The sequence below is a fragment of the Amphiprion ocellaris genome, chromosome 23, assembly GCF_022539595.1.
Source record: "Amphiprion ocellaris isolate individual 3 ecotype Okinawa chromosome 23, ASM2253959v1, whole genome shotgun sequence".
NCBI lineage: Eukaryota > Metazoa > Chordata > Actinopteri > Pomacentridae > Amphiprion > Amphiprion ocellaris.
In genome coordinates this window covers 20,028,401-20,046,047 of record NC_072788.1, presented here as the reverse complement: position 1 = coordinate 20,046,047, position 17,647 = coordinate 20,028,401, and the positions used below count along the sequence as shown (strand labels likewise).

At 40.9% G+C, this 17,647-nt stretch overlaps 1 protein-coding gene across 1 annotated transcript; it reads left to right on the top strand.

The window, feature by feature from the left end:
* Window positions 1-12: 12 nt before the first annotated feature.
* Window positions 13-14,425, top strand: pelp1 (proline, glutamate and leucine rich protein 1). The gene is made up of 19 exons (XM_023263627.3): window positions 13-178; window positions 382-446; window positions 1,478-1,583; window positions 3,640-3,789; window positions 4,086-4,157; window positions 4,335-4,394; window positions 4,507-4,663; window positions 4,846-4,978; window positions 5,351-5,438; window positions 5,586-5,674; window positions 5,820-5,933; window positions 7,428-7,578; window positions 7,740-7,893; window positions 7,996-8,051; window positions 8,357-8,490; window positions 9,442-9,544; window positions 9,900-11,525; window positions 12,399-12,704; window positions 13,833-14,425. Exons 1-19 carry the CDS (start codon window positions 38-40, stop codon window positions 13,923-13,925), a joined length of 3,798 nt encoding a protein of 1,265 aa, XP_023119395.2. The 5' UTR covers window positions 13-37; the 3' UTR covers window positions 13,926-14,425.
* The last annotated feature ends 3,222 nt before the right edge of the window (window positions 14,426-17,647 follow it).

The window sequence follows — 17,647 nt, the reverse complement described above, 5'->3', positions numbered from 1 at the left end:
CGCACAGTGGTGACGTACGCTAAGGCGGAGAGGCAAGATGGCTACATCGACTTGGCTGCATGGCCCATCTGCTATGCGACTTACAGAAGGTTTGGTGTCGGTTCTGAAAGAACAGCGTCCAGAGTATTTACCTGCTCTACTAGCCAACTACAGAGAACATGGCGTGTTCCCGACGCAGGTAGAGCCCAGCCTGGGGAGGCACGAAGGCTTTCAGAGCTAGTTATGTGTTAGCCTACTGTCGCTGTGCTACAGCGGCTACAGGCTTTGTTGTCCAGTGAGATGACACCTGGAGATACTATGTGGAACAGTGTGAGCTGTTGCTGTGTTGGTTAAATGTGTTCCCCTTCCACTTTTAGTTACCTCTGGTGTTTCTCTGTGCAGGGCGCCGGCGCAGTCGGGGGTCTCGTGGGCTTCAGCAATGCCAAACTGGGCTCGAGCAAGACCAGGTAAGACATGACTGCTTTTAGTCAGGCTCCAGCAGGTATCAGTACCACTAGCAATGGTTTTCTAATGTTATTGTTTCATTTTGTGTGTATTTCGGTATGATATCGATATCAGTGTTGACTATCAGGCAGGGTATATAGGGATTTCCCCCACCACACACTATGTTGATATGTCTTTGTGGATTCTCCTAATAAAAAGGAATTCTTAAAAGGCACAAGGGATGCAATGATCGGCTCATGTTTTTTTCTGTAACAGACAGATAAGAGGAGCAATTTGCAAGTGAAATGTTTTTATTTAATACAAAAAGTACGATAGGTTTTGAATTATTTCGGCTTTAAACTTACAGGAAATTCGGTTAAAACTATTCAGCACAATAAGATTAAAATCGTGTCACCAAAAGTAGAGAGAACAAAAAAGTCACATCATTTCATGATAAGCCGTCCTGTAACGTGTGATTAGATTAAATTAGATTTCTTTACTCATCGCATACAGTATGGCAGTGAAATGCAGTGATGTCCACCAGGCTTTATAAAAACAAAATGTTAAAATAGATAAAAATATAAAATACCAAATAAAAATGTAAATATTACAGAAAAAAGTACAAATAGGTGGTCACTTTTCCTGTCGAAATAACTAATAGCCCAGTTTATGTCTGATTTCTTGCACAGTGAAACTGAAAGATCAAGAGTGAACTTGAGGACAGTCGCAAAATTTTTAACTGTAGCTGATAAATTGTGACTCTGTGACATCTCATCTGCTGTTAGATCCTGATCAATCCTGTCTCCATGTCAGGAACATTTATAATTAAAACTAAGTTAAGAAGTAACAGCTATTGTTCCTTGCATAAATCTGAACAGCTCTTTCTCTTTGGAGACACTTGTGGTTCCTACCGCTATGTGATGCTCCATGTATTTAACACTCTAAGAGGAAATAGACCTAAACATCGAGAAACCAACTGCCATTTTGTGTGTGTGTGTGTGTGTGTGTGTGTGTGTGTGTGTGTGTGTGTGTGTGTGTGTGTGTGTGTGTGCAGGTTTGAGGGGCTCTGCCTTCTTGCTATGCTGGTTAAAGACAGCTCCAGTGATCTCTTCCAGCAACACTGCCTCTCCTGGCTGCGCTCCCTGCAGCAGGTCATACAGGTATGACACATTCATGTACATGTTGAACCCTCTGCAAAAGTCTACAGATAAAGGTGATATATTTGAACTGCACCACAAAGACAATTAGCTTTTTTATTCATTTCAACATATGTATCAAAATATTTGATATTCTTCAGTGGAAAAATGATGTGCACCCTTGACCTCAGAAGCTACTATTGCCTCCTTTAGCAGAAATAACTTCTTGTAGGTGTTTTGCATAATTGATTACCAGTTCCTGGCATTGGCTTGCTGAATTTTATGAGTGTACTGCTCTTTTAAAATGCCCCCTCAACATTTTAGTGAGATTTAAATCTCTCTAGCTCATCTCTGGCAGATTTCAAAGGGCTTAATGAGCTCCAAGAATTAAAAATACTTCTAGGATAAAGTGACAGGACATATCTGGCTGCCTACTATATGTCACACACCACAACCTGAGGGACAGGGAATGTCCTAAACATGCACACACATGCAAACGATACACTGTAGATATATTAGTAATTTATCTAAATCTTAACTATGTAATAATATTTTGACAAGTCTGACAGTATTTGCATGTCAGTAATGCCCTGTCTAAACTGAACTGACCTGAATTTGAACAATGTGATATATTTCTTGTACAACAATTGGATGCAAGTTGCCAGTGGTCTTGGCTAAAGCTAGATGCCCCAATTGATGTGAAATCACTCAAGCACATGTGACTTTTCCAAAGTCAGGCATCTGCAAATAGCAAGTGACCACAGTCACAAAAATCTGAAGTTACTATTTAACATCTGTCTGTTTCCTATTTATTCAAGCATATAGGCCAGGTCGTGATCACGTAGTTACATTATATTATGGTGTTGCATTTTTTTTTTTGACTTCAGGTATCTTTTTTTTACCATACATGGGTTTGAATCCCTGTCTTTAGATCTTGGCATGATTACACATCATACTTAACAAGAACACCAGATTGTAGTTGTCAGAGGAGATTAAATAGGACTGGTTTTGTCTATGACTCCCAAAGGAGGCTCTTCTATTTTATGTGTCATTTGTTTGACTAAACCCCTTTATTGATAGGCACTATTTCAAACAGGATCAAACATTTGCTTGTCTAAATATGTCAAGAGGAAAATTTTCAATAATATCAAAATACTTTAAGGTTCATGGATGTGTTAACTCTAGAACTCATCAAGCCTTCTCTGTCATTCAGAAGAGACATACGGTCTTTAACATGTATCTGTATAATTCCTCTCGCTGTGCAGACGACAAATCTCACAGCTGCAGTTAGGGCAAATTCATTGCTTCACTAGAGCGCAGAACTGCGTTTCTCAAGCTGGCAAGAGGGTCTGTAAATACTGAAATAATGAAAGACATTATAACATTATCTGAAAATGATGATACGTGTGTCTCAGACTGATTTTACAGGTCCTATATGGTGACAATCCATTTTTCATTGTGCTTCGTGGTTGTCATAATCACAGATGTCAATCATAGATACCTAGAGGTTTCCTCTGAAGGGGGCGTGAACAGCAGCTCAGCTGTTTTCTCATAAAATTAACCATCTCTCAAAATGGAATAACACATTCTGGGGACATGTGAGACTTCAATTAATTTGCTGATAAAGGGCATAATATGGGAACTTTAAAAATTTTAATTGAGTCTTCTATTGACTGCATCTGCACACGCTACACCTGGACACATCTGAGTAAAGTTTAGATCTTAAAGTTAGCTTGGGTTTATCCTGTTTTCTGTTCAAATGTATGTATTACTGGTCAACCTTAGTGCTTATCACAATACTTCTTGCTACAACATTACTATTTTTTATTTAATTTCAAGGTTGTCTTGATCTGACTCCATTTAGCAGTTTTGAATATATCCTGTTACTGTTGTCCTCAAGTTTTTTCTGCAATTTAAATGCTTCTGTATGTTTTGTGTTGTCAGTGTAAATAAAGGATAGATCAATAAATTAAAACAAACCATAGACGTACTTTTATAATTGCAGAATTTTGACTAGTTGGAAGCCTGAAAAATTTCACAGACCGAAGTCCTTTCAGATTTCTCTGTTGATGTTCTCTAGTCTCAGGCTCCAGTTCAGACCATCCAACTAGCAGTGAACATTTTGAAGGACCTGCTGCACTACTCGTCCCAGCTACCAGAGCTGACCAGGGAGGTTGGCCTCAATTCAGTCCTTGGCATCCTGACAACTTTGCTTGGCCTGAAGACAGAGGTGAGGTCGCAGGGCAGTGAAATATAGTGTACAATATATGGAGGCTGAAGTCTCATAAGCATGATGTGATACCACAATATATCTATAGAATGTGCTTTTTTCATGTTTTTATCTCAAGATGCCATACTGTGCAGTTTTCTCCACATTTGACATTTTAGTAACTAAATGAGGAAGTCTTTCATTAAAAAAAATAAATAAATAAAAATTGACAATGGGAAAAAAAAGTATTAGTTGCAGCTGTAGTACTGAGCCGTTGAACAATCCATGATAACAGATAGATTTTGTTTGTTCTTCAGTGTGAGCTGGCAGCCATGGAGGGGATGACAGCCTGTATGACCTATTATCCCAGAGCCTGTGGATCCCTCAGGGTGAGACATATTCATGGGCAGATGAGATAGAGGAGAGTGAAAGAACTGAAGTGAAAGAGTTGTTGCTAAAATGTTCACTTAAGTTAAACCTGTATTACTTTTAATTTTGGTATATATATTTTTTAGTAATTTTGACAAAAGCTTCTGGTCAAATGTGTGTATTTTTTTTCCTTCAAGGATAAACTAGGAGCATATTTCCTCTCCAAAATGGACAGCTCCAACAGGAAAACACAAGAGGTTTGTCATTCTTTCCAAACAAGTAGTAAGCCAGTATAGAACTCTACAATTTGATTGTCTCCTCTGAATGCTTATGAAATTATTTTTCTCTGGGTCATTGTTTTCCTGTCAGATGGCCTGTCAGTGTTATGGTCGTCTTCCCTGTTTGGGAGGCCTCTTGGATAGAGGAGTGGGTGCAGGCAGAGCTGAGGGCTGGACCAATCAGATTCACTGCCTACTGGCCTCAGCCAATGCCCTGCTGGCTCAGATCTACCAAGGTGCAGAAACAGGTATGCTTTTCTATCAGTGGTGATATATAGGCCATTTAGTGAACATTGTTAAGTTTTTTGCTAGTTAAAAATAAGTAATGTCCTAACAGTTTAACACGTTTAAATGAGTTTTGTCTTTTTATATGTGTGCTGTCTGCTGACAATTTACAACGCTCAGACTTCATTGCTGTTTGCTGTCACAGATGGAGCGGTGCAATATCAAGGTCCTGGGGTGGAGCTGAGCTTTCCACATCTTGACCAAACAGATCCCCTGCTGTTGTTGCAGCTCCAACACAGATACACTGCTGTTTCTCTGGCACTCAAACACACCCTCAGGTACAAAACAGGCACACGTACAACTTTAAAAGAAGATCATTTAAATGGTAATTTTACCCAAACTACTAAAATGATCCTTTTTGCACATTGTGGTCTCTGTCACTGTAAATAGTTTTGGTTTTGAACTACTTAAAGTCTTGCCCCCTTTTATTTAATTGAAATTTGATTTCTGAAATTTGTAGCTTTAATAAACTATGTCCTGTTAACATAGATAAAGGATAAACACTTTTATAACTAAGTACTGAATACAGCAGATGCAGTGTATTTAATGCATTTTTCACTTAAGATAAAAACAAAAATCAAAACCAGCGGTAGTGTACACAAGTCAGTTCCAATATTTCAGGTATTTGTTATGTTCCTCTTGTCCAACAGAGTGGATCCCGCATCAGCTGTCCGTGTGCCTGTTAGACCAATACTCAACCTGGTGTGTCGAGCCCTTGCTGTCAGCTCCAAGAGCATAGTGAGTGCACGTATGCACATATGAACAGGCAAAAATAATGAATAGATTCCCTTAATTTTGCACCGTTGTATGTGCATGAATACCCAGTAAACATTAACGATACTGATCAGTTCATTTTTGGTTCTTTGTATCCTTTGTTTTTATCAGAATTTAACAGGTGATGGAAGTGTGAGGTTGTTGGTCCTCCCTATTATTCACACCGACACACTGGAGATCCTGTCAAGTCTTATCACAGTGTGAGTACTGATGCGCACACACACACACAAACACCACACAAGATTTCTGTGCACTTTTCAGTCTTCAAACTACAAACTTAATGTGTCAGTATGACATTGATGGTTGTGTGTTGCCACCTTTGCGTCTGCACTGCATGTATTACAGAGTACGTAGAGGCATGGTTCAGTATGCTGCAGTACTACAGAAGCTGTTTTCTCAAACCCTGTCTGCCTGGACGCCTCTACCTGAAGCCAGTGTGGGACAACAGAGAGCCTACAGGTAACTGACAGGCTTCTACACCTGTTCCATTTAACTATTCCTAACTTAGAATAGTGAGTGCACAGTGTACAAACAAGGGTAAAAAATGTTTTAAAGAGCCCTGTAAAAAAGGATTAATTCGAGAAGGTAAATGATGTAGACTTTTCACTTTTTGCTTGTTTGCATTTTCATGGTGTGCACATGATTATGTGCATGATTTTGTGCCTTGCACACACACATTTTTTTTATGCAGAATCAGATTTATTCATTTCTTTACCTGTTTGAGAAAGTAAGGATTGCTGCCATTCATCACAATGCAGAAAAACGCAACCCTGGTATTTATAAGTGTAAACACAATGGAGCCAGTACTGAAATGTGTGGTTAGAGTTTGGTGTCAAAACCACACAACAAATCTAAATTTGAATTACAAACTACTTGATTCTCAAGTCTGAGCTTAATGGGCTCCAAATAATTATTCAATGGAGTAAAAGTTGCATTATTACTTTTCTGTATTCAAAGTGGCACAAACAGCTGATAATTTATTTTGCAAAGTTTCTACTTGACTACAAAATACAGGTCACTGTGCTGAACCATTGACCAATGTGCTTTTCCTAGACATCTGCAAATGGAACATAACTAACAACTTTGCTGACTAGTATGATGAGGTCATTGTCTGACCGACAAGTAATTAAGTAATTAATGTAAATTAAAAGGAAGCAAGTCTTTTTTTTAAAGTATAATTTATAGACCAACATCACTGGCTAAATGTTTTATGTAAAAACAGCAGATGGCTGTTTGTTCTGCAGCAGAAAGGGGTAAAAAAAAACAGCGCTCTGCTGTGTTGGAAAACTGTTGTTATTGTGGTAGAGTGCTCTTTTGATGATCACATACACTGAATTATTTGAAATTATTCTAACACACATGGGAAAATAAAAATGACCAGAGTCAGTGATCATTGGTCCACTTCTATAGTACACTACTCAAAGAGTTCAAACAAACCAAACTGAACTCATGGGCAGCTAACCAATGGCACATGGGACATTAACTTAAATACAACTGTTTATCCTGCCCAACAAGTCCTTTAGACTATTTGCCACATTCTTCCTTTAAGCAGCTGCATGTCATATTTACGTCAAGACCTCGTACGATCTCTGTTCTATCTTGTGTTCTGAATGTCTTCTGAGCAAATTAAATGCCAGATATGGGGCTTACAAAACAAATCTTGTCAAAGCTGTGATGGACAGTTCACACATGGCCCTTCCTCATACATTATAATTGTCTACTTTCTGTTTATTTACCATCCATACAATTTGCATGCGGAGACAGATTTAGGAACAGTTTTGCGAAGTGCTACAGCTTGTGTTAGTCAGTTTGCACTTCACCTTCCATTTGCAAAGCTCACTATTAGATTTAATCCAAACTGCACCCAATACTAGAAATGTGACGCTATGCATTAGCCTAACCCATTGCCTATGTCAACCTTTCAGTTGCATCACATTTGATTTCATCCCACAGCTCAGTACGGGTATCGGTGTATAAAACCTTAGAACTATGGGTCCAGGTAGCTGGAGCCTCGGCGAACATCCTTCAGGGAAGCCCCAGCCACTCAGAACTCCTCTTTGGCCACCTGCTTGGTGACATCACACCAGGGGCAGAGTCTGTTAAAGTAGGTTCAACTTGCTCTGCCTGTTACTCTAAATGTGTTAAAGCTTAATTTAAGTTAAAATGAAAAATAACTAGATTGAAAGATTTGCTTTTTTTTAAACTGAGCATTTGTAGGTGTAGGTAAATGTTGACTTTGCTTTTTGGTTTGGTCCCATTCATCAGCTCCGGGCAGGTCTATCAGCTGATGTGGTTCCTGGAGGAAAGCCAGGCCCTCGAAGGACAAAACAATTGGTCATGGCAGATGCAGTTGGACCTTCACTGCAGAGGAAGGGAGACCTTCTGGCCAATCAAGACACTTGCCTTTCAGCCCTCAGAGGTGATATGCCATCTCGCTTTGATTTACGTCATATCCTATGCCTATCTTGTGATTTTGCTGGCTTCCTGTTATTCTGTATAATCACTTTTTTTTCTTCCACAGGGCTGACACAAATCATACAGACCAGTGGAACACTACTAAAGGATGATATACACAAGGTAAATGTCTGGTAAAAGTGTGCAAAAGCAGCATTAAAGCAGCTGATGTCACACACATTCCAGCAGCTAACCAGTTTATTCATTTGATGCTGTATGTGACTGGAAAAAAAATCTCATAAAATACATAAGACTGGGATCATGTTTGTCATTTGCAATGGGTTTGTGTAGCTATAGTGTTAAGTAAGATGATTATATAGTTGATTTTTCCCTCCATCTTCATCATGTAGCTATTTATTTCAGAATGAACACTGTTCAATAGAAAACAGTCACCCTGTTTTTTTTTGTTCTGTTTTATTTTCTCGCAGCGACTCCATGATGTGGTGTTACCACTGTGTGTGCGTCTACAACAGCAGCAGTGCAGCACCAGCACAGCATGTGAATCCGCATGGGGCATAAGTGGGCAGTATAGTAGTGCCACCACTCGACAAGAACTATACAGGTACTACCTTCATTCAAACCAATAACATATGATGTGTGTTGACTCTGTACTCCATCACAATGGATTTGTTTATAAGTATTTTAATCACTGAAATTGTCCCCTTGCTTTCAATGGTTTCCATTGGGAGGATTTGTATGGGTTGATTTCTATATTAATGAATGCCTTTTTGTGATGAATTTAGGTAAAAAAAAATTTAAAAAACACCATTGCAGTTGTTGCAGCATAGCCTGATCTTTTCTTTTTGTTTCTGGGTGTTTTGATCCTAGTCTGGTCTTCAGCAGCAGCACACGTTCTGTTGGATCAGTGTCAAGTAACTGACTTGACAATCAGGACGCTTTCACCTAATGGCTTTAAAAACTCATTGGTTGCTTTTACTGGATTTTTAAGGTCATTGTTGGGATAGCCAGCCCATTTTGTAGAATATATTGGTCTTGCTGCATTATCCATAGGGGTAAAAATTGCTCTGTTTTTTTGTATATCTTTTACCAACTACTTGAAAGACTAAGAGCAATCAAAGGACCTAAATGAATTTGGTAATAAGGATTGTTGGTATTGATGCCCCCTTCTGAAGCCAGGCCCAGGAGGGAAGCTGACTGTTAAGCATCTCGTGGCAGAGCTTCACCCCATGCAGCTCAGTTGGGCTCAGCCTAGGGGGACTGGAGGGTATGCTCTAATTATCGGGGTATAACACTGCACAGATTTACAACCATATCCTATCCCTGTGGAGGGTACCGTGGAAGTATGGGGTACCGGGGCCGTTGTTACAAGCCACCCGGTCACTATGCTGGGTTTGTGTTTCAAAAATAATGAAAGGGGGAATTGTTTTGGTGGAACATTTCCAGGCAGGAAGACAAGCACTGTCATTACAATTAATTATAATTTAATGTAACATAATTTAGGGTGATGTAAATGCTGGAGTTATGGAACTGTTATGTATCTGTAAATTTCCAGGTTGTTGTTGGCTCTGGTCCTAGTCCCATCTCCCTGTTGGCCTCCACCTCTAACCTGTGCTGTGTCCATTCTCAGCAATGGACGAACTGACCGCAACCTCAAGGTGACTTCTTAGAGAACTCACAAATGTGACAACTGCTTTAAATAACAGATCCAAGAGTTAATTTTTTTTTTTTATCAGAGACTAGAACATTGCTCATAAGTTTCTAAATTGTATGTAAAGTTATGTTGTTTGAACATGGTCTAAATTGATAGAATACTCACATTAAATTGACAGTACCTTGGCAACAGATGAAACTGATCTAAATACATTTCTTACTTTAACTCAATGGATGAGACATGGTCAAACAGTACACAGTAAGCGTTATTTACTGTCTTTGTATTTGTGGCAGGTGTTTTTCTGTCTGCCAGTTAACAATTTTTAATGATTTTCTATCCCCCCGCCCTCATGTTTTCAGGTCTCGTCATTCTGTGCTGAGGCTCTGACTATCTGTAACTCAATCCTTCACCCCCGCACTCCATCTGTTGCCCTCCCTTTACCACCCCTCACTCTGAAACCCACTCATACTGCTCCAGTGCTCCCTTCCTCCCAGGGACCTGCTCCCGGACTCACTTTACCAACCCTCCTAGGAGGTCCTACTCCTGGTCCTCCCTTTCCCACCCGCCACTCTCTTGGGCTGGGCCCCACTTCCCTGCTGGGCTCTTTGGAGAACCACCTCTCCCTGGTTCCTGGACTGCCAGGCCAGACCCCTGCTCCAGGAGACATGATCCTGTCTCCACACACACACCACCAGCCAGATTCTGCTGGACTGGGTCCTCCAGAGGGTCAGAGACCTGTGTTTGTCCGATATGACAAAGAGGAAACAGAAGATGTAGAGATCTCTTTGGAAAGTGACTCAGATGACAGTGTGGTGATCGTTCCTCCAGGAATGCTCAATATGGAGAACCAGCAAGAAGACACAGCAGCAAACTCGCAGAACATACTCTCTGCTGTACCAGGTAGCGCTAGTGTCACACTACCAGGAGGAGAATCTGTCACCATGGTCCCCACCACAGCAGCAACAACCACAGTAGAAGGGACCTCTCTCCCAAATGACCTGGCCACCTCTTCTCCCCTCCTCACCACTTCCACCACCCCCATCAACTCCTTCCCTCCCTCCAGTGCCTCAGTCGTCTCCCTGGTTCCACCTCTGACTTCTAGCACACTCACAGGTCCACCTGGCGGACTGGGAGACTCGATGCCTGGCAGACCCCAGCTCCAGCAGATGCTAATGCAGCCCTCCACACCAGGCCAGCCCAGCCAGATGGGTCTACCACTCCAGATGCACCAGCTGCAGAATCAGCTGAGTCAGCAGGGACGACACCTCCATCAGCATCCTCCAGCACCCACCAGCAACGAAGACTCAGCCGTCATCAACATCAACAGCACGGATGACGAGGAGGAAGACGAGGAAGACATGGAGGACGATGAAGAGTTGGAGGAGGAGGAGGAAGGGATGGATGAGGAAGATGAAGAGGAGGAAGTGAGCGATTTAGCTGAGGATGAATTTTATGATGGGGAGGAATATGAGGACTATGATGAAGAAGAGGGTGAAGACCTGGAGGAAGAGGAGGAGGAGGAGGAAGAGGGGGACATTCCTCCACTAGAGGGAGGAGAGGACAAGGGAGGAGAGGCGGGGATAGCGGAGGGGAAGGTGCTCCGAGCAGCAGTGGATGAAGGAGGGATGTCTGGCTTTAATGTGGAGGGAGACGCTGAAGGAGGGATAGAGGAGATTCAGACCAGCAGAGCACTGTTTGCAGATGACAGGATGAAGGTGCAGGAGGTGGAGAGCATTGGAGTCCTGGAGGAGGCGCGGGAAGGAGAAGGAGGAGAGGAGGATGACAGTGAAAAAATGAATGACCCCACCATGCCACAAATCCTGTGTGTGACTGGAGGAGCACTGGATGAGAGGGAGGAGACTGAGGAGGAGGGTGGAGGAACAGGTGCAGGGTTGCAGGAGGGGGCAAGTTCATGGGAGCAAGGAGCTAAAGAGAACGAGCAGGCAGCTGCTTCAGAAGAACAGACAGCCAATCAGAGTCCACAGGTAGTTACCACAACTTCAAAAACTCACATTTGAACCACACTAATGAGAAAATGTGTTACAGTACTCTCAAACACAAGAAAAAAGGAAAAGCTAAAAATGTTTGGAGGTGTTTATTGAAAGAAGTTGAAATGGTAGTTGATGTATAATCACCAAAATTTTCTCACAGTTTTAAGTGTAAGTTACATTCTAGTCATTGAAGCAGGTAATTCAGAACAAAGGAAATAGGAAGACTGACTATGTCCAACAATAACAAAATCGGCCGACTAGACTTCTAAAGCTGATTATTGTATTTCATTTGTTTAATACCTGCAAAATCCAAAGGGCAAGATCTCTCCCAACCTCCCTCTGACAGAATATTCACATTTTAACACACATAGTTAGGATGAAACAGAGCGTTGCACTTAAATGACTCAACTTGTCGACTGAGCTGTGGGGTTGTTGACACTGGAGCAGCTGGATAGCTCAGTGACTAGCACCCCTGACTTTGGAACAGGATATCGGTGGTTCTTTAGTGCTGCTCTGCCTACTAACCTTGTGTTGTATCTACTCTCAGATGTACGTAGCTTTGGATGAAAGCATCTGCTAAATGAAATTGTAAATTGGAGACATGTACAGTGCACGCCATTGTTTTTTTTTTTTTTTTAATTATTAATCATAATTAATATGGATCTCTTCACCCAACTCTGGGTTCTAGATTGTCTCTGGAGGTCAGGAATGTCTATACATATTAAGATACTGAGTATTATTAGACCTTCCTCAATTATGTGTTTTTGTTCCCCCACTATTGCACTAATGGAGGTAATATTGTTATTATTTTGTTGTCAGAAGAAAACAGATTTCTCCACCTAAAGTTGAATCTATTAAACTCAACAGGAGTCAGCAGCTGAACCTGCACAGGAAGCCAGTGTGAGTGATAACCAGCCATCATCCAGTCCCCAGGAGGAACAGGTAGTAGCTGTTGAAGAAGACACACCAGCAGATCCTGAACCCTCTGCAGTCCTGAATACTAAAGAGCAAGAGGAGACAGTTGATTTGAAAAAAGACAAAATGGATACAGAACAGCAGGAGGCGGGAGGAAGAGAAGAGGGCAGTGATGGAGAGGAGGGCAAAGGTGTAAAGAGGAAGAGAGAGGAGGGGCAACAAGAGGAAGAAGCAGAGCAAAGCACTGAGAAGAAAAAGGTAAAAATTTAGACCAACTTGTTCTTTTGTACATATGCCAGTGATTATTTAAGTCTATGTTGAATCATTAACATAACCACCAGTTTATCAGGACTATTCTCTGACTCTAGGACACCATTTAAATTTGTAATTTGAAATGCGAACAATCTCAAAATCATGTCCAACCAATCCACATCACAGGCCAGTACAAATCATAGCACAGTGTAAACATAACACAAGCATGTCATTGTCATAAACCAGGTTTGAGCCCTTTATTTTACAATTCCCTATTTTCGCAGTGATTATCTAAAAAAAGGTTTCTACCAAAAAGCTGTTACCAAGAGGAATACCAATAAAAAGAAACATAAAGACAGTGTTTACCTGGTACACTTACTGCTGTAACCTAGCGAGTCAGAACATGTAAAAATGTAAAAGCTATGAAGAAAAAGGATGAGGAGTCAGAAATCAGATTTATCCCAGTGACAGTGTAAACAAGCCACTGCATTCATAGACTAGATTGTTCAGAGTAAATACAGAGAACAATGACAAGATGCACAGTACACAGTGGCTAGGAGGAGTTTAGATTCATCTCTTATCATTTGTGGCTGTCAAGTGATGAAGAATGAAAAAACTAAAACCAAGAACAACCTTGCTTCAAGTACAGCATTGTTTTGAAATTGGGTGATGAGTATTTTTACTACTCTGCAAGCCACTGTGACCTACCTGTGACCTCTCCATTACACCCTTCTCTATGTACCTTTGCAAAACTACTACTTGTACTATTCAGAAGCATTGTTCCTTATTACCTTAAAACAATAAGCAGTTACTGATTCAGTGACCGCTGCCACAGGAATACATATCTATATCTATTCAACAGTTATCTATTCACTCAGGTCCTCTGGAAACATTACTTGAATCATAAGAATCATGTGAAAGACGATAAAATCGCACACACACACACACACACACACGTATATATATATAGGGTTAGGGTTATATATATATATATATATATATATATATATATTCTAGTCATGTAGTCACATTAAGTGACTTTAAAGTGTAATTGTAACATTTCCCATAAACCACCTTCAAGTAGATATCATCATCAAACACATGTAAAACGACAGCTTTCTGTTTGTCCTCCAGCTCCATGATGAAGCCATGGCCTCCATGTTGGCTGACTTTGTTGCCTGCCCACCTGATGATGAAGACGGTGCCACTGGATCAAACTGCTCATGAATATTTGCCACCCTGAACTGATGTGATTGAAGTTAGTATGTATGCAGCAGATACTGCTAGAATACTGTATCATTAGTCACAAGGTTTAGTTACCTCATACAGTAACTCCGTGTTATTCATTCCATATTCAGTCATGCTTCACATTGCTCCAATTATACTGTTAGATTGTGGCCTCTGGTTTCTGTGTTGTATTTTTTAACAATCTTGGCAAGTTTTGGCTGCACTCTGTGGGATATGGAAAGGAGAGTCTGACTCTTTACTGTCGCACCACCCAGCTACCTGTACATGAAGTAAAGTGAAGTCGCCTGGCATGGAGGCAAAGCTCTCTGAATTGAATTAAGCAGGACGATAGCCTTTGTTCTTGTATACAGTACACATTATCTTACAGTAAGTGTATGGTCTTTTTTAATTTCTATGTCTTTCATGGTCTTTTTGTTTTGTCAACTGTCATATGTTTTCTTATATTAAAAAAAAAATTCTGTCAGAACTTACATACACTACATTGTTTCTCTGAAATTTACTTTTTTTTAATTATCAGAACAGTAATTGGTTTTATTCAACCCCACTGCTTTAATGTTTTGCATTTAATGATGTTTGTAATTACATGACTAAATTTCATTCATGTCCATGGTTTTTAGGTCAAGTCAGACAGGCATCTGAAAGATTGAACAAACAAAATGTACACCGTGACCAGACAGATACTGTACTACAAGACAGGAATGAGAAAACGTATCTTTTATCATTTGGGTGAACTGATTTGACTGTCAAATGTGACCTACTTCCATAAATACTAGCTGCATGTGGACAAACGACATATGACTGGAATTTGTTAGACACATGATTTGAGCTGATCTTTTATGCACCGTCTAGTTTTGTATAAAATGTATTTGGAGAACAGTAAGTTCCTGTCACTTTTTCCGTAAGTAGTTTTTGTTTTGTTTCTTGTTGCAAAGATGTTCTGGTGAATGAGAGGATTGCATAATTTGTACTAATCTAAAAAACTTGTTGCCGTCAGGGGCATTGGTTAGAACGCACTCAAGACAAGTTCCTTTGTTTAGTACAGAACATGAGTAGGTATGTGGTTCTGAAGCAAGGAATTAAAACAAGTAATAGCTGTATGGATTTTCACCAGGTTCTCTCATGCTTCAAAGTTATACATTGCCATAAAGAAAATACTTCCAAAGAGTAAATCATACCAGATCAGCTGTGCATGTTCTATAGCATTTTGGGCCTGCAGAGTCCTCTTGTCCTCATGAATTCATAATTGGCTAACCAACTGCATTCAGCCCACACTCCACAAAAGTATTACTATTTAACGTCGAAGAAAGACATAGTGCCTATCATGTGGAAGGACAGACCGCAAATTAGTATTTGCTACACTGTAGTGCAGTATGTTCATCACTGTATGTGGTACCAACAGTGAACCACGGTTAACTGTTGGTGCCACATACATATATGCAACTCTACTGTATGCATACATACAGGACACTTGGTGCTTTTAACCCTAACCCCCTAACCTAAAAGAACAAGATGGTAAGCTAGAAAACATGGAGTGGCTAGCACAGTCTCCAGACTTAAACCCCATGGGGCTGATTTGGGATGAAACAAACAGAAGAGTGAAAGCAAAGCAACCTGCAAGTGCCACACATTTATGGGAACTTCTGCAACAGATTGGGAAGAACTTCCATCCATCCATCATCTATACACCACATAATCCTCATTAGGGTGATGGGGGGCTGGAGTCTATCCCTGCTGACTGAGAGTGAAGGTAGGGGATACCCTGGACAGGTCATCAGTCTTTTTTTCAGATTCAGATATATTTTATTCATGCACAGAGAAAGATAAATATATTCTGCCAAAGCAGTTTACAGCAGATGTACATGAAAGGGAACCCCAAGGAGGAGCAACCGAGTCTATCACGGGGCTACACACAGACAAACAATCACGCTCACATTCACATGTACGGACAATTTAGAATCTCCAATCAAACTCAGCATGTCTTTGGACTGTGGGAGGAAGCCGGAGAACCCAGAGAAACCCCACATATGCACAGGGAGAACATGCAAACTCCATGTAGAAAGATCCCAGGCCCAGGCCAGGACGCAAACCAGGGATCCTCTAGCTGCAAGGCGACAGCACTAACCACCGCCCCACTGTGCAGCCCCCTGACACATCCCACAGATGCTCAGTAAGACTTGGATCTGGGGAGCGTGGAACCCACATGAATGTCAGAACTCATGGTTTCCCAGCAGAAGGTTACATTATAACAAGATGATCGCTGTTATTCACTTCACCTGTCAGTGGTCAGAATGTTGTGGCTGATCGGTGTATGTATCTCCTCTGAAGACAAGAATGTGGATATAGCTGGTCTTCAGGTGGAAGGTGGTGCAGTGAAGAGGTCTTTGATGGTGAGGAAGCTAATGATGAGAGTTTTGTTGAGGATGGTGAAGTTGTGGGTATCCTCCTATCTTCCCTCCTTCTTCTACTCAAACCACGAGGAACAAAGTTCAGAAATCAAGGGTATCCTGAATGCAAAACCCACACGATATATTCTAAAAAAATTGACGCTGACCTTGGGGACCTTAGCTCCTTGTTCATAAGATGACATGACAGCTCCCTGCCACCAGGTAGTTTACTCTAAACCAGTTCTGCTTCAGGGTGAACTCTGAAGCAGAACTGGTATAGGGTAAACTGCTAAGAGATATTGAAATATACTACTAAATATACTTCATCAGACATATTTTTTCTAGCCTCCAAACCCAAAGTAAGTGGCACCAGTTGAAGACATCAAAGCAGGAGCTGTTGTCTTGCTTACAGAGCCACAGATCCCACGAGCATTACAGCCTATAGCAATACTGATTATCTTCCCAGAGATAGTGGATCAAAACAATGAGATAATAAAGCCTCCCTCATTAGTGATGTGTCTTTCCAAATGACACTATAAATCTGGGGGAAGCTCTGTTGAAAAGGCTGTTGCCCAGGTGCTCTCTTGTACTGGAAATGTCATCCAACACATGGAGTTGTGCTGCCATAGGTGTAGCAAGAGTCCACAGTACCAAGTTAACCTTTCTGCACACAAATTGCGCTGTGTGCTACAACAGTAGCTACTGAGCATCCTGTGTGTTTTCGAGGTCATCCAAAGTTAAACTTCAGTATCAACCACTAAGGCTGTCAACTTTTCAATAGCGTGTACATGACACATTCTAATTCTTGCAGTTTTCTGTGGTTTGTGCACTGTATACTCAAATGTTTTCACTTGTACAGGTTTCACCAGCAGGGCTATTGTACATGGACCCTAACAATGGTGTAGTGTAACATTGTCCTGTACCGGTATGTAACTGTGTCAGTACAAAATGCAAGGTACTTCTTCTCAGTGTGTCAGATGGAATTGTGATGTGTAAATGCATCAGGTAGCTTTGGAAAAAATAATAAATGATGACTTAAATATCTTTTTTTTCACTACAAAAGATGCTGCAGGAACACAAGTAAGCAAGTTAGGACCAAATGTAACTTTGTGCCAAAATGATGTGATATCTGTGGTGGTGTTAGAACATATGAGCTCTATAATTCAGGAATGTGTATTCCCAACATTGAGAAACATACAGCTGGCTGTGTGAACTGATCAGGAGACTTCTAATTCTATTTAGCTGGTTTAGGTATTTAGTAGAGGGTGCAATAGCAAGTCGAAGTTAACAGCCAAAATGAAAAAATCCCCGGGTTGC